General features: G+C 40.8%; 2 protein-coding genes across 2 annotated transcripts in view; one reads left to right on the forward strand and one right to left on the reverse strand.

The window, feature by feature from the left end:
- Positions 1 to 266: 266 nt before the first annotated feature.
- On the reverse strand, positions 267 to 20,011 carry PROS1 (protein S). The gene is made up of 15 exons (XM_062515301.1): positions 19,942 to 20,011; positions 16,215 to 16,372; positions 15,771 to 15,795; positions 15,352 to 15,438; positions 13,983 to 14,105; positions 13,730 to 13,852; positions 11,810 to 11,935; positions 9,725 to 9,846; positions 7,926 to 8,044; positions 6,301 to 6,490; positions 5,483 to 5,650; positions 4,311 to 4,479; positions 3,734 to 3,879; positions 2,812 to 3,025; positions 267 to 630 (listed from the first exon to the last, which is right to left on the reverse strand). The coding sequence occupies exons 1-15, from the start codon at positions 20,009 to 20,011 to the stop codon at positions 485 to 487; spliced, it is 1,986 nt and encodes a 661-aa protein (XP_062371285.1). The 3' UTR covers positions 267 to 484.
- Positions 20,012 to 20,692: 681 nt separating this feature from the next.
- The window catches only part of ARL13B (ADP ribosylation factor like GTPase 13B), a 33,166-nt gene continuing 26,456 nt past the window's right edge, over positions 20,693 to 27,402 (forward strand). The window contains exons 1-4 of the mRNA XM_062515302.1: positions 20,693 to 20,765; positions 23,167 to 23,340; positions 24,895 to 24,965; positions 26,781 to 27,030. Coding sequence (XP_062371286.1) covers positions 23,282 to 23,340; positions 24,895 to 24,965; positions 26,781 to 27,030 — 380 coding nt within the window. The 5' untranslated portion in view covers positions 20,693 to 20,765; positions 23,167 to 23,281. The remainder of the gene's footprint in view (positions 20,766 to 23,166; positions 23,341 to 24,894; positions 24,966 to 26,780; positions 27,031 to 27,402) is intronic.

The following is a 27,402-nucleotide window of genomic DNA, read 5'->3' on the forward strand; positions in this document are numbered from 1 at the left end:
TTTACCAAAAGCACATATTATTATAAAACACGTAGAGATTTTTCTTTGCATGTTATGCTTGAAAAAGTTAAATAAATCTGGCTTTGTTTAGGTTCTAATACATTAAAATTATTTGCAACTTGTAACTTTGTGCTGATACATGAAAAATAAGATGTAAAATCCTTTCCAAACAGAAATTCCTACATTTTCTCTCCAAGCTAAATATGTCAAGGACATGGCATGAGCATGGGAGATAAATCTAGCTTTAATATTTCTCACTGATATATACAAAATAGTGTTTCACAAAATTTTGATCTTGATTGTCTCTTTCCAGCTGAACAGAGAGGGTTTTTTTCCCTCCATTCTGTATTGAAAGGGAGAAAACCATGCTGCTGCCTATTTCCCTGGCACATCTTGCATGAAATAATGCAAGCTCCATTACGGCATGAGACTAATTACACAAATTATATCTGAGAGAACAGAAGTCAAATTAAGATCTGAACAGTTACTGCATGATCAGTGGGCATGAGTGAGATCTGATGTCGTTGTGTTTGGAAATGGCTTCATCCAGATCCAGCTGTCTGCTGTTGACCTTCACCTCCATGCAGCCATTATAAAAAGCAGTCACTGGTGTAGCACCCAGAGGAACATCTGCACAGAAACACATTCAGTTTATCAGGCCAAGGCATGCAACTTCCTATGGATTTTTCACATCAGTCAAAACATGGGGAATACTCCATTCCCCATCCATTATTTAGTCATGGGAGAAAAGGAGCAATTTGGCAGGAAACACTTGAGTTCTTCTCCCTTTTCTTTAAGATCAAGATCAAGTCAGCAGAGCTGAGAAAGGCCAGTAGAATGTTAAATATGCATTAGAAGGCTGTTTTCATCCAAAAACTGAACTCCAGGAATGTTTTCCATAGTAGCTTTTCCTGTATGAACAACAGTGAACCAAGAGTTTGTTTCCTGGAGCCCAGTGTTCTTGTCCTGAGCTACAAACAGATGTTTCTGGGCTTAGAGGTCACACAAAGAACTCTCTTGGTTTTGCCAGGAAGCTACTCTAGATTCAAATCTGCAGCTTCACGCTTGGTGCACCCGTGGGAACTTCACACACTTTCCTGCTTCCTCACTGCTGCTTCCAAGTGAATTCTCTCTGGAAGACTCACTTTATCTGCTGCTCCTTCATGTATGGTTGGGTTTGGGGCAGCATCAGATCATGGCTATGCTTCCAGGAAACAATATGTTAACCACCAAGTCAGGAAAGCATTACTCTCAAGTCTTGGGGTACAACTGGCTTCTTACAAGGTAGACTAAGGTTATGTAAGCACATTCAGCAACTAGAATGAGTGATTAGGAGCTGATCTCAAAAGCACCCTCTCTTTTTTTCTGTTCTTAATCACCCTATCCCTTCTTAGGAGACATATCTGGTTCTCTTAGGAACAAGAAACACTGTTTTCTCCTTATTTTATTTTGCTGTAAGCTGAGGCATTACAAAGATTCCTGTAGAATTGTTCCCTTCTGCTTTTTTTCCCCAGTGAGGAAAAACACTGCTGTCACAGAACCATGCAAGTTTCATTTAACCTGCACTGGCTGTGCTGAAATAACAGGGGAATACACACACCACTGTTACTGGTTTGTAGAAAGGGGTATCAAAAATGGGGACTTGTGGTCTTCATTAAATGCATGGGTTTTCTGAATGTAGAGGCTTGTTGTTTTTTTTTTTTTTTTTGGGGGGGGGGGTGGGTGTTTGTTTTATTGTGTTCGTTTGCATGTTTAAGATGCCTTTTGAAACTTAAGATAGATGACAGAAAACTCTAATTAAGGAGCAGCAAGTAACTGATACTTGCTTCTTATCTCTTTGGGATGCCTGAATAATGCAAAGCTCTTCATTCTCAAGATGTGGAATTCTCTGTGGCTGGCAGTGCACTAAAAGGAACTATTTAAGCATCACAAAGTTGAAAAGGCCCAAGAAATGACTGGAATCTCAGTGGCTCTGTCAAACTGCTGACTCACCTGTACTAAGCAAATACTGACTGATTCCTTGTCAGTTCAAGACATGTCAATCAAATCTGTAGCATTTTCTTAGGAACTGTGATTCCTAAGAATTCCATAAAGTAATAGAGAATACAGAACAGCTCTACCAGTAGCAACGTTGTAAACATGGCACCTTTCCTCTAGCAATTTTCAAGTTTTAATTCACATTTTGACTATTTCTCACCTGGGGCAATGCTATTTTTCCTCTTGATTCAGCCTGAAGTCAAACTATTTATACAGAAGTATGTGCACACTTACCAGACAAAATAATGCTTGTGATAAGGATAACGTTAACATCATGTCTCAATGATGTTAACTTGAAGGTTGCTTTGAACAAAATATTTGCTGTTTCAACACATTCTCTGTCTCATAAAGATTGCCAGTCATCTCCTGCCCAGAGTTTAATTGTTGAAACCACATTCCTGACTTCCCCGTCTGCACTTCTGGCACTTGGATTATTGACAAGTGCCTGCTTTTCTAACATTTTTGATGTAGTTCCTAAATTGTGCCAGATGGTGGCATTTCAGAAACGTGTAATGCTCACCCAACTCAAAAATCAAGATGTTTTCCAAATTCAAACCTCTAGAGAGAGAGAGAGTCATGTCTCAACGTCCAGTTAATTCTACTGTTGAAAAGCTGGCTGTCTCCAAAGCTGAAATGGCTGGAGGGAACAAGAGGCACTTGAGGGGAAAAAACCCTTTCTTTCTTAACAATTGTAGGCTTTTCCTAGCATGGGTAAGACTGAATACAATCAGGCTTGTGGAAATAATCAAATTAATGAAAAGAAGCAGGCCTCACCTGGCAGGCCACCCAGGTAGGTGACAACATTTCCCATCATTGCTTGATGCAGAGTGGAGAGTTGCTCAGAATTGCTTCTGTCTGTGCGTGAATCAACAGCCAGTTCAAGTTCCTGTTTGGTCACTAGAAGTCCAACCTGCACTCTTCTGGGGGTACATAACTTCTTTGATTCCAGCTGTGCAACAATGATGCTCCCAATGGTCACAGTGATTTTCTAGATGGAAGAGTGGTAGATCACCAAAGATGTCACACGTCACTTTAATAAATCATTACACTTAGTTCTGCTGCACTTTGTATTTGCCAGTGAAGAAAATATTAAATACTAGTACCTTCAGCTGGAAAAGCTGATGTGTAACCATCACTTCTGATGATGAATGCCATTCTCAAATTTGTAAGTGAGAATGATTTACAGGGAACAACTTTGGCTACTGAGGTGAAAACCTGTTTCAACTACAATTCTAAAGGTACCCAAGTGTTCACTACAGGTTCTTATATTGGGGAAAAAGCCTGGATTAGCCATGGTGTGTAATTATGCTCTACCTTGGGATGGCTGATGTAGAGGGCTATAAATGGAAACTTAAGGACAACAAAAGCCGTTTATAATTTGGAACTAACATGATGCCTTTGCTGTATACATTGCTGTCATAGTTCCCTTTCTGCTCAGTGCATTTGGAAGGAAAGGTTAAAGAAAACATGAGGTAATGGATCTGAGCTCAGATTACATAATGTAATCTCCCTGGCATGAGTGATTAGTGCTTAGTCACTGCTTCAAAAATCTTTAGTGGAGAGAGATTTTCTGCATGTTATTATACAATCTAATTTTCAAACTATTGAGGCTACCAGCTCTACTGCAAGTGTGAGTAGCATTTTTTTTTAAATTTGACTTTTCACCTGGCAGCCACTAGGAGAATTGTAAGATCACCTGTGAGTCAGAGGAGTTAGAGTCCACTATGGACAATGCAAGAGGCACTGTTTCATTAGAAACCAAGGCAAACATAACACCAGTGTCTGCGGATGGGCGAATAGTCAGAGTCACATTTATTAGCCAATCTTCACTGTCAAGATTATCTGTTTTAAAGAGAATAATTGAAATTAGTAAATCTACCTGCTGATGAAAGATTAATATGAAGTTAAAAATTAGTATTTAATTTCCTCCCTACTGTGGAAAAAATAGTGCTACTTTTTTGAACTTATACAAAGAACTATAATTCTAAAGAATCCCAAGCAAATAAAACAAATAAACCCCGTCTACTTTTTAATCCTGGATCTTTAGTAGTGCCCAACCTTTGCAAATAAATTTTTGAATGTAAAGCACTCCAGAAACTGAACATATGACATTAGTGGGGTAAGAGTTCTCATTCAAACAAACTCCTAACAGAAGTTAAGGGAATCACTGGTGAATGCAGAAGTGTATAGTTTACTTTGTATACTTTTCTTTTAAAATTTCATCATTTCCATCACCAGTACAACAAAAAACATAGGTATAGAAAATTACTTACTATAGTTTATCTGGAATGCTGCCATTCCAGTGCCAGGGTAGAAGGATCCTCTCCCCACTGCTACTAAGCAATGTTTGCTTTGTTTTTCTTGAATAACTTCATTTACTCCTGAATGTCCCTGGTTCATCAGGTTCCAGGCCCGGATACAACCATCCAGCCGAGGGTTAATCTACAGCAGAATGGCAGCATTGGGGGTTTGAGTCCAAAGTTGGTTTTAAAATGTTAATAATGAGGCATTATTTTACATAGCAGCTTCTTTCTGTGTAGTCAATACCGGTCTTATCAATGCTACAGGCTACAATAGTGATGCTGGGAGAAAACAAAAGGAAGGGATTTGGTAACTCAGCTTTCAAAAGGTATTTCTGGTTTAACATTTCCCACTTTGCTGCCAGGGGTCTGGAGAAAATGGGATTGCTTCCACTTGGAAAGCTCATGTTGTGACCTAGAGAAAAGGACAGCAGATTTTCTGTAGCTGAAAGAAAATGATGGCTAGCAATGCTCCTTGTTCAAAGCTTTATCTTTATACCAAAGTGCAAGAAATTTCTGGAATTGTTTTTTATTGGATAAAGGGACGTTATTGCATTGTTCCATTATTTCTTTTCTCTGCCTTGCTTTTGAGCAAAATTGATTTTTTAAATTTTATTCTTTTTAAATCTAAACTCTCTGCTGAGATTGCCAATTAGCTTGAAGTTAACTGTAAAGAAAACAGTTGCAACAACTTGACTGTACCCATTCTTGAGGCTGAAAGTATCATGGGCCTTGTCCAGCCTGGTCTGTTGTAAAACCTTCTAAAAACGAAAGCTGGCTGTGCTGCCTGCACAGTGAAAGCTGCACTTATTTAGAGCTTAGCAAAAGCCAGGACCAGGACATGAATCACCCTGAAATGCACTCTCAGCAGCAGCAGTGAATTAGGGAATCTTAATGCTATATTAGGAAACAGGCTACAGAATGCTCAAAGATTAGACCAGAAGTGCTTGTGTTTTTACAAGTGAAGCCTCACTGAAGGCAGACTGAAAAGCTTCCCAAGTTTATTTTCAGAACAGTGGTTTAATAACCATATTTTCATTTTCTAAATGGGTTCCATGCCAGGCTTGCTTCTTCTGTGACTCCCAGGAGTACTAAACTGAACAGAACATGATCAATCAATATTAGTCTTATTATTATTTAATTACCTGTTTAACGAGAGCACCACCCACTCTGCGAGGTAATCCTGCAATGTGCACCTTGGTTTCCAAGAAACCCTGGGATTGTTTAAACAGAGTTCCTGGGCTGTTAATACTCATCACAGCCTCTTTAGCTATTTTCACACTGATGCTGTGTTCTAATTCTTCAACTGATATCTGGAATAAAATACAAATAATCACATCAACACACACAAACACCAAAACGTAGATTATATTAAATACTAATTACATAAGCCCTGTGAACCACGACTAATGTTTCCTTAAATATCTAACTCGTAGAAGAGTTTTAGTGCAGTCACTATGTAATTTGCATTTAAACTTGATGCAGGACAGCTGTCCATATCCAGGGACAGTCACAGGATGGTAACAAACAAAATCTAACTGACATTAAAAATTTGGTGTGCTCTGTAGATTGTTTAAGTGAGAAAGGCTTTTCATCTTAGGTATGAAGGCTTGAAAATTAAGATGAATTTTTGGTCTTGCTCTAAACACAAAGTATCCAGTAACTGTGCACTTGACCATGCAATCACGGTTTTGAATATTCTGCCACTTTCTTTTTCATGTTCAAAATCAGTAATTGCTATGTTGATAGCTACAGGTAATTATCTTTTCCATGATTGTTAGAAGGCAGCAGAATCTCCTGATGCATGGCATTCCTGTGCATTTCTTGGTTGGTTTTTAAATCTGGGGTTTGAGTGTATAATTTTAAGCCTTTTAGTAGTTGCTCAGTTTCTCCCTACTTTATTTATCAGCATCTTCCCTCAGTGAGTAAAAGGAAGGGAATGGGAGAAGAAAATCCAACTTACTATATGCCACAGTCCATCATTAATGGCTTTGCCTCCACTGGTGACTTTTGTTCCAAACTCATTCTTGAATTGAATCTCAATCTTTCCATCCCGAAGAGCAAGCAAGATCCATGCTGAGTTGTCCAGGGATTCTGCATACAGGATAACCCCCTCTGCATCGTATGTCCGGAAATCAAACTCTGCTGTAAATCTGAGTTGTGAAGAAGGAATCTTACTAAGAACACAGGAAAGGTGAAATACTGTACAGCCTAGGATAACTGCTTAGGAGGGTTAGAGACAGGTTCATAGATAGTAACTTTTGGTGTCTCTGCATCTGAGCAGTTGTGATTTTTGCACAGTTAAGTCAAAAGCAGAATGGAACATAAGCCTTGCTCACTCAAATCCAGTGGGAAGTTTTCAGGTTAACATCCTGACCTGGGATTTGAAGGAACCTTGGTGCAGTTCCCAAATTCACTCTGAGCTTTACTTGTGAAGGACATCCCATTCCCTTGAGTAAGAAGAGAGATGTAATATTCCTATTGCATTTTGTAGGGATACAAAGCAGACAAAACAGAAGATCTATGATGTGCTTCAGTACAACTGGATTGCCAAGTGCTGTCCTGAAAGAATTATAACCTAGAAATTCACTCTGCCTTCTACATGCCATTCTCTCATTTGAGGATTTGTTGGCTGGATCTAGGTTGAATGTGTGTATGTAGAAAAATTATGATTTATTGTGCAGTGGAAGACAGGAGAGTAGAAGTAAAAACAGTCTTTGGGACTAGACAAAACAGATTAAGGGTGAAGGGAGAAAGCAAAGCATTTGGAAGCTGGGGTTTGCCAAGGCAGCTGTAACTCAGAACAGGGGTGGCCGTCCCTCGCAGTGCTGCTCTGTGTCCCCTAGATGGGGCTGTCCCTCGCTCTGTATTTACACCCCAGCTCAAACATTTATCATCTCAGAAAGCTCTTCCAGGACAGCATTAGTGCCCGGTCAACTTGCAACGGCGGCAGAGGATGCAGTTCTCAGTATTTATGTCCATCTGTACGGTTCTGAGGCTCTGGGGATCGCCAGCCCAACAGCTGCTGCTGCTACTACCTTCCAATTGTTTGGTCACTAAGTCAGGGAATGCTGCAATTTTGGCTGCTGCAGCAAAGAAGTCCAAGAGCTATAAAGGGGTCAGTGCCACAGACAATGGCTCTGACAGTAAATAAAATCATCCAGCTGGTGCCCTAGATGAGGTAGTGTGCTCTGTGGGTGTCCTTGGACCACTCTGTGTGTGAAGGGAAGCCCAGGGAGAGGCAGGGGGACAATGGCCTGATTTTGTTGCTCAGCAGGATGGGCAGAGCATGTCCCAGCTTCCACCTGAAGCAGGGGTGAAGCAGCAGCAACATCCAAACTAAAGCCATTCCCATGTATAACTGGAAGTTATGCTGTAACTGTTTTCATAAAACTTCTGAATTTTATGTTGATAATTCTAAATACCTTCCTGTTTATTCATTGATTCACCATATAAAGGTATCTTGTACAAGGGGGAAATGGTGATATAATTTAGGCATGCAATTTATTCTTTGTAAACCCTTAGAAAATTATTGGAAAGAAATGTATGTCATTCCAATGCATACTTCTATCAATAGCAAATGCTTACCTTGTGACGTTTGGCAGTTTGAACTTCAAGTAAAGAACAGGAATTCCTATAAATTGCTCTGCCAGGTAAAGCAGTTGATAATTCTTTTCAAGATTCAGCGGGATACACTCAGTAACAGACTGAAAATGGTAGAGGAAAAAAAAGCTGTTAATACATAGTGATAGTTTATGAAGCAACTCCTGTTGTTGCCTGCTAGCCTTTTTTATTTTAAAGTAATGGCTTACATCTCTGGGTTTTTTTTGGTTTTGTCAACTTGAATACCTATGTACAAATGAAATGGTGTGGTTTTGCTTTTGCTTGAAACATCCATTATTTAAACTGCTGGAGGATAATCGAGGTTAGATTATCTAGAACAAACAGTTCTGGTGGATTGAAGCTAATATTTGAATATTTTGGTTTTGAATTAGGAATTCCAGTCTTCCATCAGGCACTTTTCTTTCATCGGGGATATACGACACCCACCTTCTAGGGAAATACCAAGCACCATTTTTAAAATTCTGCAGAATTTAAACCTGCTCAGGTGCTAGAAGGGAATGGACCAGAGCTGTATCTTGGGAAGACTGTGTTAAAGAGAAATTAAATTATCCCAGTGCTTATGGGGAAGTAGGAATCTCTAAGTCTCTTTGATCAAATTTGAATCCCTCAAAACATTCTGGGACGGTCTTCTACTCTTGACTTTGCTATTCCTGATGCAGCAGTACCATTAAATGTACAGGTGTTCTTCTTGAATTTTATGGCTACTTCATTTTATGGCTGCTGGTGTCACTAGCCTCTAGATTGAGTGTATTTTCAGATGACTGAACTTTTTTTTTTTTCCCCAATTAAAAGGCATGAAACTAACTTCCAGATAGAGAATTAATCAGTTTTGAACAACAGTACTGAAAATAAGAGCATCTTCCAGCCTCATTACATCTTACATTTCAAGGATGAGCAAAATTACATAGAACGACTGCCAAGTGTTGTTCATTAAGTTTCAGAATGTACAAACAAGACCTAATACACAGATACTGGAACTTGTGTCGGATCTTGTTCCTGCAGTTTAAGCCAAATTTTGTTATACTCTGTTAGAAGTGTTTTATTGTTGTTAGAAGTGTTTTGCTGTTGGCAGTTATCTGAGCTCATGTCACATAACATCTCAGACTGCCTGAACTTTTCAAAGTATATAGAGAACCACTTACAAAAAAATCCATGGACTTCAATCCTTGAATCACAGCTCTCTGGAGTTTCTAACTTTCTGCTCCTAAGAAGTGTAAATTTTCAAACTGATCAAGAGCAGCTGATTTTGGCTGCAAGATGTTCTCCAACTGGCAAGTATTACTGAGTGCTTTTCCTTAAGCTATGGCAGATGAGAACTGTGGAAAACAATCCACTGTTGTTTTTTTTTTTCAATCTTAACAGGGTAACTCTGAAATAGTGAGCGAGAACTTTTGCACAGCCTAAGGAAAACTTGGGAACATATGGACAAAAGGAACATTCTGTCTCTGAGTAGGCTGAACAGGAATTATTTGTTTGATAGGAGAAAGCTGAGGCTTATTTTGGAAGCAGCAGGGAATAAAGATGCCTGGCTAAAGCTAGCTGCTTTTGACAGGACTCCTGTAAATGAGCATGCATGAACTGAATGGCATCCAAATCCCTGCTGCTTTGGGAGCCAAACCATAGATTAGAATCCCCAGCATTTTCTCAGATATTTTTTATCAGTTCTTAAATAGCTTCCCATTTTCCTTAATCTAAGGTGTCCTCTCATCAAGAAATACCCAGCTCTGATTTTCCACATAGAATTTTGCATAGCAGAATTTTACCTCACAATTCTTCATGTCCTTGGAGAGCTTGAACCCTTTCTTGCCATCACAATAGCAGCTATAACTTCCTGGTGAATTCACACAGAGTTGAGCACAAATATTTTCAGCACATTCATCAATATCTGGGGGAAATTGAAGCAGATAGGGTTTTTTTTGTTTGGTGGTGGTGGTTTTTTTTTTTTCCCCCATGACACTGACTGAAAACTAACAGGAATGGAGTAACAGACAAGAGAGGTTCCTGGAATAACATGAATCCAAAAGGTGATTTAGTAATCTGATAGAGGCCTGGAGTGCAGAGCTGGAGACAATTTGGTCTGAGGTATAAGGTGGCTGAATAGTGAGAGACCTCATAAATTGCTACCACAGATGGCACAAATCCCATTCTGGGTCAAACATCTTCCTTTCCTTGTAAAACATGATGAGTGCTCAGATTATTAAAAGTATATATGGCAAATATGTAAAGAAATTATGTGCTTTATTAATATAAACCCCAAATAATCTCAGGGTAAAATACCATTTAAAATAACATACAATAACCTCATAATGCTTAAGCTTCAGACAGCATCTACTTGTGGAGATTAGTCTGATTCAAGCTGTGATTTAAGCTAAATGAACTAAAAGAACTTAATTTTTTATTTAGTAGGTTGTGCAAAACAAGTAACTTAGAAATGAAACTGCAACATTTATTCTGAAACAAACAGCCCTTCTAGTGGGAAGAAAAAAATTTTGTACCAATGCATTTAAATCTGGGGTTTTTTAAGACTAAAATATTTTTTTTTTGCTGTTGCTTGGAGAAAGAGAGGTAAGGGAAAAGATAACAAGCCCTGTTCTGTTTTTCAGTCTAATAGCATCTGTCATATCTATCATAGAGATAGCTGTGTGTAAATGTATGTAAATTCAATTTTCCTAATAAGCATAATTAAGTTTAGCCACCTACAAGCCATATGACAATGTAAAGCTCATGTCATTTAGTATTTCTATAAGGCTACATTCCTGTCAGGCTGCACAATCCTGTCCTTAGACAGGATTTGGTGACTCATTTAATGTGGTTACAACAAGGTCTAAAAGCTTAGCAGCATAATCCTCCTGTTAGGGAGGTAAGACTTTCCCTGTTGGAATGTTGTCACCTTGCAGCTTCTTGAATCCATGTTCCAGCAGAAACACAACATTTATGTGAGCTGCATCAAACTGAATTTATCTGAAGGAAATCCTAAGAGGAGTAAGAATTAATTACTGTGAAGTTTTTCTCATTTTGGTGCATGCAGGAACAGAAAATTGTCAGTAGTGTTTTCATCCTGTAGTAACTGGACAAAGAGCTGGCACCTGGATATGTATCACTGCCACTGTGCAGAGCTTTGTCACAAGAGACCTGCAGGAAAAGCCATGGAGCAAAAGATTTGTGGCTACCCAGAAGCTGCTTTTATGTCCTTTTGAGCAGTAATACAAGGCAGCTATTAAAATAAAAACCAGTCACTGATAGATTTTTCTTAAACTGACAGTATAGAAGATTCATCTTCATTGTAAAACTCTAAGTGCTTTCATATCTGTTTACAACTGAAATTTAATTTCTGATGTGCAGTAAAGAGAAACTTTAATGAGCAGAGAGAAATAAAACATATTCTAAGACAAATATGCAAATACTTTCATCAGAAAGAAGTAAGTTATGGTCTTTGAATGAGGGGCTTCTTGCTGCTACTTCACTGCTAGCTATCAATACTTTTCAACTTTGCTGTAATCGTTACAGAACTTTGGGAATTTTTAGTTCCAGATTTTCATTTCAGGAAATATTTTTTTGGAGCAGCTCCTTTTTTTTCACCGTTCTTTCTCTGGATATTTAGGAATAGTTTTATTTAATATTTGAGAACTTTGTTGAAAAAAAAAACTTTTAAAAAAATATTTTGAGAACTGCCATGCTATCATCTAATACAGCCAGACAACCTAATAAACAATTAATTTAATAAAGAATATGAAGATTAAGAAATAAGCCACTAGATGAGGAGCTGAGTTTGGTATAGCAGTGGATTAAAAAAAGGGAAGAGGAAGATGAAAGATATGAAAAAGGGGGAGCTGGAAGCAAAGGCCCACCTTCACAGTTCTTGGAAGTTGAATTATATATGTAGCCTTCTGGACATTCACACTCATATCTCCCCTGGGTGTTTTTACAGATGGCTGTCCCACAGATGTTTGGATGTAGCACACATTCATTTATATCTAGAAACACAAACAAGTTATTAAAAAACAACTGCCAGTCTTGCACGCAATTTTTCTTCCCAACCTGATCCAACGCTGCACAAACCCAAGGAGGCTGGCACATTTTGGTGGTAGCTCTACCATGCTGTCACAGCAGACTACAGCTCGAGCCAGAAAGATTTCCAGAGGGTGTAAAAGACACTTCTGCATGCCCCCAGTGAAAAAAAATTCACTGCCTGCCTATTCTTCCCATCCCTTCATGCCTTCTGTGAGTAACAGGGAAAGGGATGCATGTCTAGGGAGGCAGAGAGAGAAACAGGCTGCAGATTTCCCATAAACTCGACCAGACTGCATAGGGAAATTCCATCTTGGAAAAAGACATCCAGAAAGACAAGAGATAATCCAATGAGAGGGTCTTCCATGCTACAATCAATTCATGTCAGTTTGGTTTTAATTGGCTGAGAGGTGTTGAAGTCCCTCACTGTCTCTGTATCCCTCAAACCATTTTAGTGTCCATCTTCTGCCTTGTTTCTAATTTGTCAATGTCATTTTTCCAATGCCCACGTGACAATGGGATTCAGGGTAGAGTATCAATCTTATTAAGTGTCTTTGAGACAGAAAACTATCAGATCCCTGGTAGTACTTCACTACCACTTGTGAATGCAGGGATCATTTTAGCTTTTTCTGTGGTTTTGTAGCAGTTGTTGAAATGGTGCGGCACAGGAGACTCTACCACTGGTTTGCTTGGAGTCCTGGAACTGTGTTAAGTCAAAGCTGCCCAGAATTCAAAGTACTTTTCTTCAGGTAATAGGTATATTCCAAACTCCTGGTTATTTAACTTGGTAGTTGCATGTAATAAAATACTCAAATGCATTTTATCAAATGATTAAACTAACACTCAAGGCACTAAGGTATATTAGTCTATTTTTTGTTACTTTTTAATTAGATTTTCCAGTATCCTCCCAAGAATTATAGAGGGTTCTAACCAATTTATCTGCTTGCCCTTTTTCATAAAACCACAGTCTTCTGTCATTCTGGAATGTCTTTGGAAGTTGTTTATTTCACAAAATATTTAGACTAAAGAAAGTGACAGTGGAAGATAACCACTAAGTTTAGCCTCTAAAATTATCTTGCATTATCCAAAGCTGTTGTCCTTATTTGGTAATAAAATATGACATTGAAATGGAATGAATTTGTAATTTTTTCTAACTATGCAGTAAGAATTGCTAATTATGTCAATATACAGTCTTTATTTGGAGTAGCAGGAAGTATGTGGGTCGTGGGCAACAGTAGACACAAGCACGTACACAAAATTATGCTGGGTGAATAAAAGAAAAACCTTTCTCTCCTTTAAGAGATTTTTTTGATACATTGTTAGTTTCTTCTCCAATGAACTTCAAACTGTAGAAAGCATGGCCAATTAGGAGTGATTTACCCTAAATCAATGTTTACCAGAGAGAATTTCCATGGTAATAGTATCAGCTATTCACATCGCTTTAAATTCTTGTTTCAGCGTGCTTTAAGGATAGGTGAAACTGGTGAGAGACCAAAATGAACTTTATGAAGCTCCAGTAAGGAAGCAGAATCTCATCTACAGCTGTTCCCTGTTTCTTTCCTTGCTTCTTGATCTAGTTCATTATTTGGCTGCCCAACTGCCTGCAGTGTGTAAGGATTGAGCAGCCAAATTAAACCAGGACTGGATCTTTCATAGGCAGTGCAAGAGCATTTGTGGAACTATTGGATCAAACCCCTCCCTCTCTCTGATCAGCAGGCACTGTGGTTGCATGGAAAGATGTTCCCCTGAAGTCTCCCCACCTCCACAATCCCTTTTGTTGGAATGCATGAAGTAGCCATCTTCACACAGGCAACGGAAGCTCCCAGGGAAATTGGAACACCGTTGGCTGCAACCTCCGTTGAAATCTTCACATTCATTTATATCTAAAAAGAAAAGGGAATAAAACTCTCTGCTGAGAGGAAGGCATCAACTGACCAGCTGCAAATGCTATTCAACATCAGAAATGCAATTGTGCTTCTGAGAACCAGCACCACGTGAAACCGAAGAGTGTACCTTCCTCACAGTTCTCTCCTCTCCATCCTGCTTTACACACACAGGTATACTTGGCTTGTCCATCTATGCAATCCTTATAGCCATCTTTATGGCAGGGCAGGGGGCTGCACTGGTTTGAAATTTCTGTGGGGTGGAAAACATGGAAAATCCTTGTTACTTGGGGTTATTTCTCCTCAAGAATCACTTTAGTCTGTCGTCTTCTCTTCCTACAGGTACCTGTCATGAAATAGGAAAGGTATTCATGGTCTTGAATACCATGAAGCATTATCTTGCTACTCATTCTGTCAACAAGAATTTTTAAGTGAGTGACAACATACAAAGCCACCAGTACTTTGTCAGGCAGAAAACAACCAGAAGACGAATTACTTGCTAAAATAATGACTTGATATTATTATATTTACAAGATGTATTTCAGTTTATAAAGAACAATGCTCTGCCTCCGTCGTACTACACTAATTTCACTAAAAAGATCAAAGTTTCAAGAATTCAAAATTAGAGAGTTGAGTTTCTCTGTTCAAGAGTGGTCAGAGAGAGAAACTGGTAATTTATTGCATTATTACAAACTGATCTGGAAAATATGTTCAGTCATGACCATGTGCAGTGTAATTATTAAGGATTTTTTTGCTTCCCATGGCTTTCAGTGACAAAAACAGTGTCAGATGGTTAAGTATTCTTATTCAAACTGAATGGAAGCCTCTTTGATAACTTGAAGTTTTAGCTGTAGGAGATTTAAACAGTTTAAACATCTCTGACAAGTAAGAAATATGGTAAAAATGGCTTGCTATGAATTTACTAGAAAGAACACAATTCATGCTGGACCTGTGAATGTATAGGCATAAAAATGAAACATTTGAGAAACATGCCAACTTTCACACTTTGTGACCTCTTGATTGGAATCAATGACTGCGTTCCAGATAATATTTTTGTTTTGTTTTTTTTTTTTTTTTTGAAATTTTCTGCTGGTAATGTAACTATGGGCCAAAGAGGGGTAGAAACAACAATTAACAGCAGAATCTCTTAACTCTACCTCACCGCTAGAACGTGAGTTGCTAGAGGTAAAGGGTTTGGCATAACTGTTAAAGATGTGGTAGAGAACAGAGGATACACTGGGGAATATTGCTGGGTTGGTGTAGGACACTTTGTTTGCAGAAGAACTCTGCCTTCCATGTTGCTGTCAACTGTGCTCCTTCATAAAGTCAAAAGCAGTCACTTAAATTGCTTTCTCTGGAAATTCTCTTTCTCACCTCACTTTTTTGGTCAATGTCTGGTTTTGATTATTGAGTTTGCCTGAGCTAAATGGTTATTTGTCTCTTTTTGTGTCCCCGTGAAATGCTTTTTAGCCACTGTGCGTTCCACCATCAGCACTTACCCTTGACACAAGCCCTCAGGTCAGCTGGAGAGTCTGGAGTGACTGCAGCCACCCTGAACACCCCTGCTCGATGGGAGGCCAGGCAGCCTGCAAATGCAAAGCCACACAACCAGCTCAGGGTCCAAACAACTCATTTACACTGAAATTACACCACTTGCTGCATGGCACCTTCAAAGAGCTTGTTCTCCCAGCCTGAACTGCAAAACTGGTCTGGGCATGTTAAGGACAGCTGATCACAGCCCAGCCTTCAGAGTGCCTCTGTGAGCATCTCAGTACACGGGACATTCTCTGCATTATAATCAGCATGGAAATCATCTCAGTGCTAAGGGCAGAAAAACTAAAACAGTATTACTCAAATGAAACCATCGCTGAATCATACACTGCCGTTGTTTATGGGTTCGTTATTTTTTTGTACTTACTTAAATATTTGGGATAAAAATATTCCTGCAGAAAGAAAAGAAAAATAAAGGCTTAGAAAAATTTCAGGTAGGTAAAATAACAGCAAAATACATCACTGAATATAATCTAAAGTTTATTGGTATTATAACTACAAAAGAAGAAAAAAGTTACTCTAAGTCACAGATTATAGGCCTGGTTTTCTATATGACTGTTGTTTGGGTTAAGCAGATGATAATTTAATACACGCAAGATTCAGTGGAGAGATTAAAATACTGCACTGAATTGGACGCTTGCAAAATGAAGGTAACACAAATGAACTGGGTGTCAAAATTACTTTGAAAATTGTCTCTAAATGGGAGGATCTTGCCCAGTGTTGTTACTGGGAGCTGTGAATTCCGTGTGCTTCTGTCTTTCCCTCTGCAAAGAACTACTATCTATGTCGTAGATACTCATAAAATACTTACAGTTTCAGGATTATTTTCAAATATTTCCCTGGCTTCTTCCCTATTGCATAATTCTTCAATGCATTCTCTTTCTAGATTTCCCTTCTTACTTTCTTCCATGAAAGAGTTTGCTCGGCGTTTCCTCAGCAGGAACTGAGAGGCATACTGCTGGGGTAAAACTTGGGAGAAACAAAGCAACTCTGTCATTATTTATCTCTTTTTGCAACAGCTAAAAAAAATGCTGTAAACACTGAGCAGATGTGAGAATTTAACACAAAATTCTGAATTAAATGTTTAGTCAGGAGTTGATGGTTGCTATTGTTTTGAAAATTGCGAGCAAGAAATTCTAGGATTCTCTGTGTGGGAACTATTTCTGATCAAAAAATCCTTCATCTTTAACCTGTCCTATTAATCCTTAATAGTATCCACGCCTGAAGCATAATTAACATGTCATACTCAGGACAAGATTTATTTTTTTAGATTATGGTTATTACAAAGTGAGATACATAACCAACAAGTAGATGAAAAAAGCTGATCATATTGCTGGTTTCAGTGATCTGCAAGTAACTATTCTGACCCTAATTAACTTATGTGACACCAAAATTATGTCTTACGAAGTCAGGCTACCTGTTACATGTAATTAACATACATGTCATTTTATGTTTCAGAACAGTGAAGAACAAGATAAAGGTGAGAATGCTGTCTGGGGAGTATCGAAGCAGACAATCTATAAATGCATTCACAATCCTAGCCAGCTTTTATATTTCAGATCCAGAATGAGTCATTACTTAATTTTCATGTATCTGGTTATTGTCATTTTAGTGACTTTTAACAAGCGGTGAGCATAGAGAAATGACACTAAAATGAAAGATGTCTGCTTCAATGTTCTTTGCAGAGCACACAACACTCCAGCAACAGCCTCTAAATTAGACTGCCTGGTTTAATTTTTGGATACAGCTTGTGATCAAGAGGAAAATGGATGAGCACAACTGGAAGAAGTCCAGCTGATTGGGTTAAAGAGTGCAGATGACAGATGTCAACTGGAGAGCACCACACTGCTACACCTGCCCTCCTTTCCTCAGCCTCTGCACAACTTAAACCTTGCAGAGCTGCCCCACTGGGAAGGCTGTGACACCTGCAGTGCAAACCAGGTGGGGTGGCCATATTCATCCCAGCTTCACAGAAAAGAGCCATTCAAGCACACAAAGTCCATCCACTACTGCCTGTGACAATTCCTCAAAACCAGAGCACCTTCATGAGCCACATCAGCAGCCCAGTGCCAGAGAAGAGCTCTAAGTTTCTCTGCACTAACAGAAAAAAAAAAAATTAAAAAAAAAAGCAAGCTGACTAGAAAGAGCAGCTAATGTGGCCCAGAGCTTGAAGGGAGACAGATTTAACACTAAACTAAAACCACACCATCCTAAACACATTAAAGGTCTCTACCAAGTGACAGGGAACATTCTGAAGTGCTTCAACATTGGGCAATGACCTGGAAAAACCTTTGTGTTACGACCTCCTGAGTGAATTTGACGTGGTCACTACAAACTAATCTATTTGCTTTCATTCTGGTAAAACTAATCATCCTGGCAAGGCAGTAAATAAGATTTCCTGAGCATCAGGTGCATGTACCACAGCTCACCTCCAAGGTTTTACAGTACACCTCCGTCTCACAGAGCAGCAAGCAAGTTGCTTACAAAAGAGTCAACTAGACTAAATGCTTTACTTCTCAGTAATAAGAAAGATGTAGAAAGACCATCTGTCCTGAGGCAAAAGGAGGGAGAACAAAAATAGGAAAATTGTGTGTTATAGCTGCTGGGCTTAGTTCCATGGGAGATTTCTACCCCCACAAAGATATTGACATGGTTGTGGTGCACAGATGATACCTAACTTAGAGCTGACTCTAAACCATCTTGTTTCTGAACTTTAGCTATGTCATTGTCATTCTCACGCATTTTTTACAGTAAATAAAAGGACAAGAAATTCTCCGTTGTGTACAAACAGATGTAACACTTTCTACTTCCTGTCTTTAATACAGTGGGGCAATGGCAACAAGTCTTCCTCCCTACATCAGAGTAGTTTATCCTTCTCCCAAGTTGACCTCCAACTTCTGACTTTAAATAAAACTTGTAACTCAGAGCAAATTCTATGTTTTTTAGTGCAAATATTTCAAACCCCACGCACAGAGTTAGCAGTGTATTTATTAATTTGTTTCTTAATTACAAAGATTATGATAGGACCTTTATTAAAAACAAAAAATCCTGACTACTGCTGCTGCCAGTGTGATTACAGGAAACTCCAGCCCCTTTCTGACCCTGCCAAAATAAGTTAACCCTTAAGGCACTCGGGGTGCATCATGAGGTGATCACTGAAGCCTTGTGTAACTCCAGAGCCTAACAATTTCCTGAGGTGGTGTACAGCCACGGTGTAGTGAATGCTTATCAAGCATCTAAAAGTGATGCTACTAAAAGAGAAAGAAAAATTGTGGGAGAGGATGAGATTCAGTGGTTTCTTACAAGCTGTTCTGTTGTGCAGATGCAACCATAAACCTGCTTAAAGTGGGCCACTTAAACACAACTTAGAGATGCATGCCTAAGACCCCAGCCAAGGAAAGCAGGTGAATAAAACTAAAGAAATGACACCACTGTAGGAAGTGGCACAATCTTGTTTGTACAGCTCTGTAACTCCAGTGATGAGAGTATCTTGAGAAGGTCATCAGTGACATTATGCAGACAAAAAAATGAAGTTAGCCACTAAAATTTACCTGCACCTTCACCAAAATGTGTCCCTCATCTGATGTTTGACCAAATCCACCTGCACTGAGGCTTGCAGAGGCAACTTTATGATTATTGAATGGTATGAGCAGCTTTATTTAGCTCATTTTTAGTTTCCTCTTCTTCCCCCTCTTGCCCCACCATTCCAGAAATCCCTGCACTGTTCAGAGCCAGGGACAGGAGACTGGACAATATGGACCACAGAAATTTTGGATGAGCAGGACAGCTGATTTCCTGCTGTTAAGAAATATGACAAGGTATATAGTGGAGGAGATAAATGGAACCAAAAACGTGATGAAAACAGGAGAAAAGATCATTATGAAAGATTTATTATAAGATTTCTTTTTAGGACCTGTTAAAAATGTTATAAAATGTACTTTCATCTTTTGATACTGCTCCCTTCCCAAGTCAGAACCCCCACCACCTTGCAGAACAGCAAACATTAGGTTTCTGTTCCACCAGTTTAATCATTAAACAGGTCAGAAACAGGCTAACTTCGAGCTGTAATTCTGCTTGTTTCAGCTACACTGTCTTCTTTCACTATTAAGCTTCAAGAAGTTTGTGTCAAAGACAGAATACTTTATTTATTTGTTTCTTAATCTGTATGTAAGAGCAAGTGGCTCTTACCTAGGCTGAGAGGTCTGAACTCACAGAAAGGGTCAGGGCGGCTTGTCTGGGCTGCACAATAAAGCCACTCCTCTGAAGGACCATGATCTCCCGAGGGTTGTACTCGCAAGAGAACCAAGCTCCCCGTGCAGACCCTTTCCCGAGGCCGGCTGAGCCGCGCTGCGGCCGCCAACAGCTCCAGAGTCGCGCACAACACCGAGCCCCGGCTGGGCTGCCCCGCGGGAACCGCAGCCCCGGGACCGAGCAGTGAACCCGCGATGTCCCGGGCGGCCGGGACTGGACGGGCCGGGCCGCTCCTCGCCCCCAGACACGGCCCCGCGCCTCCCCCCGCCTCGCCTCGCCTCACTCACAGGTCGCCGCCTCGGCCAGGGCGATGGCCAGCGCCAGCAGCGGGAGGCATCGCGGGCCCCGCGGCCTCATCGCTAGCGGGGGCCGGGACTGCGCGGCTGCTGCTCTGCGGGGCCGGGAGAGGCTGTGGGGGCGGGAGGGAGGGGCAGCGGCGCGGGGGGAGAGGCCGGGCCGGGCCGGGGCCGGGCAGCGCTGCCCTGCGGGAGCGTCACCAGGGCGCCCGGGACAGCGCCGCGGGGGCGCGGGCGGGTGGCGCCTGGCCCGCCCCGCGGAGGCGGCGGCCGCACGCAGCGGACTCCGCTGGCATCCCCGGCGGGAGCGGAGGGCGGGCACGGGCGGGAGCGGGGCAGGGCCCGTGGGGCTGCGGGCTCACCCCCAGCGGCTGCGGGGTCGCGCCCCAGTGTTTACGCCGGACGACGCCGGGGGGGGGCCGGGGGCGCCGAATCTCGCCGCTGATTGGCTGATCCTCCGCGAGCGCCGGGAGAGCCGCCCCTTCCTATTGGTCGGCCGCCGCCCCGCCCCCTGGCGTCTGCGTGCGCGCCATTAAGCGTGTCCCGCGCCGGCCGCCGTCGGCCGTCTCCAGGGGTGACGGGCTCGGTGTCGCGGCCCCGGAGCTCCCGGTGCGGTCGATGCGCGGCCCCGCCTGAGCGCTTAAACGGGAGCGGCCGAGCGCAGTCGGAGCGCGGTCCCCGAGCCCGGTGCCGCCGCCGGTCCCCGCCGGCCGCCGCTGCCGCCGCCGTGGCGGGGCCGGACCGCGCGTGGCGGAGCGCTCCGGACCGCGGGCCGCGCGCAGCCGTTGAGCTGCGGGGCCTCGGCGGAGCCAGCGGTGAGCGGGGCCGGGAAGGGAAGGACCCGGGGGAGGCGGCGGGGGCTCGGCAGCCTGAGAGCTGCCTCTCTCCTTCCGCGTCAGAGAGGGGATTTTATAGAAAGCGTTGGGCTTACGAACTTAAAAGAGCTTTCACTAGTGGGAGAGACGAGCGAGTGATACATGCGTGAAGCGCAGCCCGGATTTTAAAGTTGCTGTTCTCTTGGGAAAGGAAGGTTGGGAACGTGCCGGATAGTGCAGATGCTCCCGTGAACTGCTGGATTTGAACTAACATCTTTCTACAGAAAATATGATGGTCCTGGAGCTGTTCACACGAAGATTAGAATGGTTCAGGCTTTCAGAACGACACAGTTGTTGCACCTTATTTAGTTCTCAACTATAACTTTGACTGAGAGGATGGTGTTCACAATTTTTTTCTGAATACGTCTACTTTGCTGCTCAGTCACTTGGTTTGCAGTTCAAAATACAACAACAGTGAAGTGCCCTTCTAATTGACATTCAGACAAGGAACATTACAGCAGGAAGTTGCATAATTAAATTTCGTGAGGAGGGACAGCTCTAAATTATTTGTTTAGCTGTGTTTCCAAGACCTTGAAAGCTTGATGTGACTGAAATAAATTCTGTGTTGTTAAAGCCTCTGCTGAAGTTGGTGTACTAAATGTACTATACTAAATGGTGTGCAGACTTCACTGCTAAGTTTGACAGGCTTCTGAGCTTGTTGGTTTCGTTTGACCTCAACAAGCTGACAGATGTAATATCTGGAACAGGTTTGGGATGTTGTTGATGCTGTCTATAAAATGTCTGTCATGTGTTCCATACATGTTTCAGAGATCAAGTCTCTCCAAACTGGCATAAGAGAATGGGATTTACCTCCCTACTGTAATATTTTCAGTAGTGTCAAATGTCCTTTCCTCCTAGAGTGGCTTATTTCTGAAATTTTTAGATCTCATTTGTCAATTCCTGCCCACCCCCTTTTATGGTTTTGTATTTAAACAAAATTCTTGTGCTAGGGCATAGTTGTTCTTTGCTTTTCACTCTTGAGTAAGTTCTCTTCATCTCATGAATCCCATCTGAATGCTATGGGCCGTATATAGGCTCAAGAGCAATTTTGTGACAGTTGGCAAAGACAGTCTGTGTAAAATGGGATGGGTATGCTCAGGCACTGAAAATGTTACGCTTTTGTCATTTGACAAAACGACAATGGCACATTTTGTTCACTGAGCTGTTACATTTTGCTGTCTAGATATTTGTGTAGCTCTGTTCTCAAAGTCCACTTTGTTCTGACTTGGTCGTAGGTTGAGGCACCACAGCCCACTGCATGTGGGCTTTTTTTCTTCTTTTTCAAATGATTTTGTATTAAAATCAAGCTCTTCTGACCCTGACTTTAATACTTGCAACAGCTGTAATGATCTTGCTTGTTTTGGGAACTTCTCTACTCTTCTTACACTCAGCTCTCCCGTGGAGAAGCTATTCTCAGGTTCTCGTGGATAATGGAATATAAATGTTTAAAGAGGATCTGTTGTCTCTGCTTTGGATGAAACCTGACGTATTTCTGACACTGAATGACAGCAGATCCGTACAAAGGCATCCTTGAAAATGAGCTTCATAATATCAGGAGGAGTTCAGTTACTACCTCTATAAATTATCTAAGCCATCGCAGCTTATTAGAATTGTTATAATCTTTAATTATTCACCTTTTGGCATCTTTTAAAGTTACCTTAGTTTGAGATTAGTTATAATTTAAAATACGAAGGGAATTCTGTGATACAAGCTTTAGGAGACCTGCTACAGTAATTCTCAAAAAGAGGAATATTCTGTTTCTTTCTGCTTGAAGAGTGGAAAGTGGGGTTGTGGAATGATGGAAATACTTGGTACTTCTATTTAATTTAGTGACAATTACTAGATATCATTGCCAGTTCCTCAAAATACTCACTAGAGAGCCACAGTTTCCTTGCTGTGGCATCTTTTTGTGCAAAAGAAATTGACAGTTAAATGAATGCACTTAGCAGGTAGGGATGTTCTTTGTTTGCTTTTAATGCCTTATCCTGTTATGTTCTTGTAAGTCTTACTCATGCTTGAAATTGGTCCTTATTCTCTGTCAGTCAGCAGGGCTGTGGGATGTGTTGGTGAGACAAGCAGTGAGATTTTGTAGCTAGGTGTGTCTTGCTCCTCTGACTTGCAAGCTTCCTTCTGTGCTGTGGCCTGGTATTATTATTTGGGATAAGTAGTGTGTGGTGGCTGCCCAGATCTGTAAAAGGGGGGTGGATGAAGTGTGAGAGCATAGAAAAGGGAATGATAATGAGACTGAACACACTGAACAGCCAGGCTGCTGCCTTCCTTGTACAGAGTGCCTATTTTTTTTCTTCCCCCCACCCCCCCCCTTTTTTTTTTTTCTTTCTAGGAGTGACAAGACAAGACCTTGGCTCTGAAGTCTCTCTGCCAGTCTCTTTGTGTTGCTCTGGCCTGCCCACATTATTCCTATAGCTTTGGTGGCTCTGGATGGCTGGTGAAGAGAGATGTTCAACCTAATGGCCAATTGCTGCAACTGGTTAAAACGGTGGCGGGAACCTGTCAGGTAAGCATGGGAAAGTATTTTACATTTCTCACCTTCCCAAACTGTGATTCACCTGTGTTTTATTCATTGTTTCATATTTGATCGTGTCCTGCCTCTCACTCACCAGCAGCCCCAAGTTCTTTCTCCCCAGGCCTCTTCTGCATCTGCTCATCCTCCAGTCTGTGCTGATACCCTGACCCAGGTGCAGCACCTTGTACTTGGTCCCACTAAACCTCCTGATATTCTCATGGGCCACTTCCTGAGCTTGTGCAGTTCCCTCTGGATGGCTTTCTCTCCTTTAGGTGTGTCACCTCACCACTCGGCTGCAGACTTGCTGAAGATGCCCTCAGCACCTCTTCTATCTCATTAATGCAGATCTGAAATAGCACTGGTCCCAGTATGGACCTCTAAGGAGTCACTGATGGTCCACTGGGACTCCGAGCTGTCACCGCTGCCCTCTGGCTGTGACTGTCCAAGTAGTTCCTGACCTCCCTACCAGTCCATCCACTGAACCCATCTTTCCAATTTGGACACAAGTCCAGATAAATGATACCTGATGTAAATTATCTATCTATCTATCTATGAGCCTTCCTTTGTTCACTGCTCTGGTCACTCCCATCACAGAAAGCCTCTAAGCTGCTCAGGGTAAAGTTTGTTTGGTTTTTGCCTTACTCTTCCAGTTCCTGCATTTTGAGATTCCAAAGTATAATTTGTTTAATTTTTGGGTTCTTTTCTCAGACGTTTTTTGCTCTTCTGAAAGAACTTCTATAAATTATACTTCACGTTTGGTACTATTACAGTTTTAAGTCTGCAAATAGCAATGTTTTTCAGAATCCCTTCACCTAAAGGGGGCCTAAAATTAAGCAAATTAATTTGGCCACCGAGTCTTTGTGAATAGGAGCAAGAACTGAGGTATACACACATAAATACGGTTTTCCTCTGGCTTTTAAAATCCTATCCTGGTAAAAATATTAACATGTATACCAGTTTGGTAATAAAGTATTTAGGAATTTGCATTCCTAGCACCACTGGTTTGCACATTTACAGTCTAGAAACAAAAGGCATGGTAAATGCCATGTATTTCCAGCATCTGATTTTGTCTACACCACGTGTTGCACACTGTGGGGTGGTGTTCAGACACAGTGGTGGAGACAAATAATTTTCTAATATAGGAAAAACTTTGAGGCAGAGACATGGTAAAAAATGCAGGGGAATGGAACTCCAATTACAGAAATTGTTAAGGGGACCATAACCACACCAAATAAAATTTACAGTACCGTGAAATTAAATTGCAGCAGGCAAATACCAATAGAAAGCAGAATCGTTGTCTCATGTGAAACTTAGACCATGATATGAGATTTTTCATTTCATACCTTGTTCTGCTGTTCTGTCTAATCAGATGATTTGGCATATTAAACACCAGACACACAATAGTAACAATGCCTTGGTATTTTATACCTCTTCTTTCTAATATTTGGTGGTAGGTTTGCTGTGCATGTGTTTAAAAAATAGAATTAATTATGTGTATCTAGAGGAAAAAATTAAATGTATTTCTCCTTTTTTCTCCGTATGGAGGAAGGTGACACTAATAATGGTGGGTCTTGATAATGCTGGGAAAACTGCTACAGTCCGAGGAATTCAAGGAGGTAAGTGATCAATTTATCATCCAAATGGAGCACTGAGAGTATAATTCCTAATTTTCAGTCATTTAAGTCTGAAAATATTGCTTCATCTCTTAATGTATCTCTCCCTCCCATACTGCTGAAAGAAAATGTTGGTGGTTGTACCATCCAAATACCACATATATCAATCGCATCTTGACACAAACATTGCGATGGACAACACAATCAGTGGACTCGATTTTTTTCTTTTTTCCTTGTGTGCATGTGCTGAAGTGGCTTTCAGGTGACCATTCCAGTAATGTGCATACAGTAGTAAACTTTATATAGAAATCAGTGCTGTAAGTAAGGGTATATGAGCAGAAATGGTTTAAAAGAAGGAAATCTGTGTGTATAACATTAAGGGTGGTTTTAGTGTTATATAGTTTTTATCATTATTTATAATCAGAAATTGATGATAAATAAAATTGCTACTAAGAGACCACTCGATTTTGAAGGGTGCTTTGCCCTGGTGCATGCAAGCAGGATGTAATTTGAGATAAAACTTGTGCTTATGAAAACAAAAATTCTGTATTTTTTTTCCTCCACTTGTGGGATTGTCTTTCTAAATAACATTCATCTTGTGCAAGAACAAGAGTTTACTTAATAGTGTTTTGGCAGACTTGGAGACTCCACCTCAAGTTTGTTTACTTGTGTTATGTAAGTTCACAGACTTGCTAAAGCACAAATAAAATCATGAGCATTCTCCTATTCCTCCATCTTTGCTCTGAAAACAGGAGTGTTTCATTACTTAGCCTTCCATTCTATTTGAAAATTACCTTTACTGTCTTTACCATCTGAATGTAACAGTTATTTCTTAAAGTCCTATTTTTCGGGGGAAAAAAAAAAAGATTAAGATATGTATTTCTAAAGGGAAACTCAAGGAAAAGATAGCTCTGATTTCTTGGAATGTTCCCCAGGGCTTCAGTATCCTGAATGCTCATCTTGGCTGTCTTAAGAGTAGGAGTAGAAGGCTGGTGAGGATTCACTTTCTGCACTGCTCTTCAGAGCTCAGTGCTTTTAGCCAGGCCTTCATTTTTTCCCTGTCAACAAGGTGAATTTCACATTTTTCTTTTGCCTTTTGTTACCCAGCTGCATAAAACAGAGATCCAATTATCTCAGCCCTGCAGGCACAGCTCAGTGGTGTGAAGTGAGTCCAGGATTTCTTTGCCCTCAGGAAAGGGAGACAGCAAGCAAAAGTATTAAATAGAAATCTATAATTTTTAGCATATGGCAAATTAGGAGAAGAAAACAGCAAATAAAAATAAGCAAACAAACAGATGCTGAAACCTGGCCTTGAATGAAGGGAATCAAATACTTTACATCTCAGAAGAACATGGTTTCAGTCATTTCATCTCAGCCTTTGGGCTGAACTTGTGAAGCTGTTTTGGCAACCACGGAGGATAAAAAAATAAATTTGGCAGACAACAAGGGTTCCCAGGTCATAATGCTTAACTGTTTTGGTTGTTTTACTTCTCAAAGTTGGATTGCTACTGTGGAAATGAGAGTGGAAGTGAAAAAGCAGTACAGTAACCACCACTGCAATGGAACCAATCTGCCTTTTGGGCCCCTGTCTTCTCCCCCCCTTCCCACACCCCCAGTGCTCCTAAATCTCAAGTAACTAGTTGAGAGTTGTTAATGTAAAACTCCCTGAGGAGGAGAGGGAAAACCTTCATGTAAGCAAAAATGTGGCCAGCACTATTTAACGTGGAGGTTTTGCTCTGTGTTTTTGAAATGTGAATTTTATTACACAAATCCCAATATAAAGCCATCTTTAAACTGAAGGCTTTTTTTCTTTGACAGAGTCTCCTGAAGATGTGGCTCCAACAGTTGGGTTTTCCAAAATTGATCTTAAACAGGGACGCTTTGAAGTCACCATCTTTGATTTAGGAGGTGGAAAACGAATTCGGAATATCTGGAGGAATTATTATGCTGAGTCCTACGGTGTCATATTTGTGGTGGATTCCAGTGATGTTGAAAGAATGGAAGAAACAAAACAAGCCATGATAGAAGTTTTAAAAAGCCCTAAGATATCAGGAAAACCCGTGTTAGTGTAAGTAATGTAAGAAATGCTCTCCTAATAACCTGAAATTGGGTGGATTTGGACCGGAAGTATTTCTGCTGTAACTAATACTGCTGTAACTTTGGCACTAACCAACACTGCAATTAGTTTTATGGTTTTATGTTTTATTTAATCCTCAGGGATATTTATTTCTCTCCTCTTTTATTAGCCATGGAAGAATAACAAGGTGGGATTTTTTAATGCATTAAAAGTCTAATATTACTTCAAGTGGTAATAGCTAGGCTAAAAGGCTTTGCAAATTTGGTGTGGCAACATGATGTAAAAATGTTGTTGCTACTTATTCCTACATCAATTAATTAAATGGTAAATGTTCAATTATATTCAGAAATAGTGTGATCTCTC

Source organism: Cinclus cinclus, chromosome 2 (genome assembly GCF_963662255.1).
Source record: "Cinclus cinclus chromosome 2, bCinCin1.1, whole genome shotgun sequence".
Lineage (NCBI taxonomy): Eukaryota > Metazoa > Chordata > Aves > Passeriformes > Cinclidae > Cinclus > Cinclus cinclus.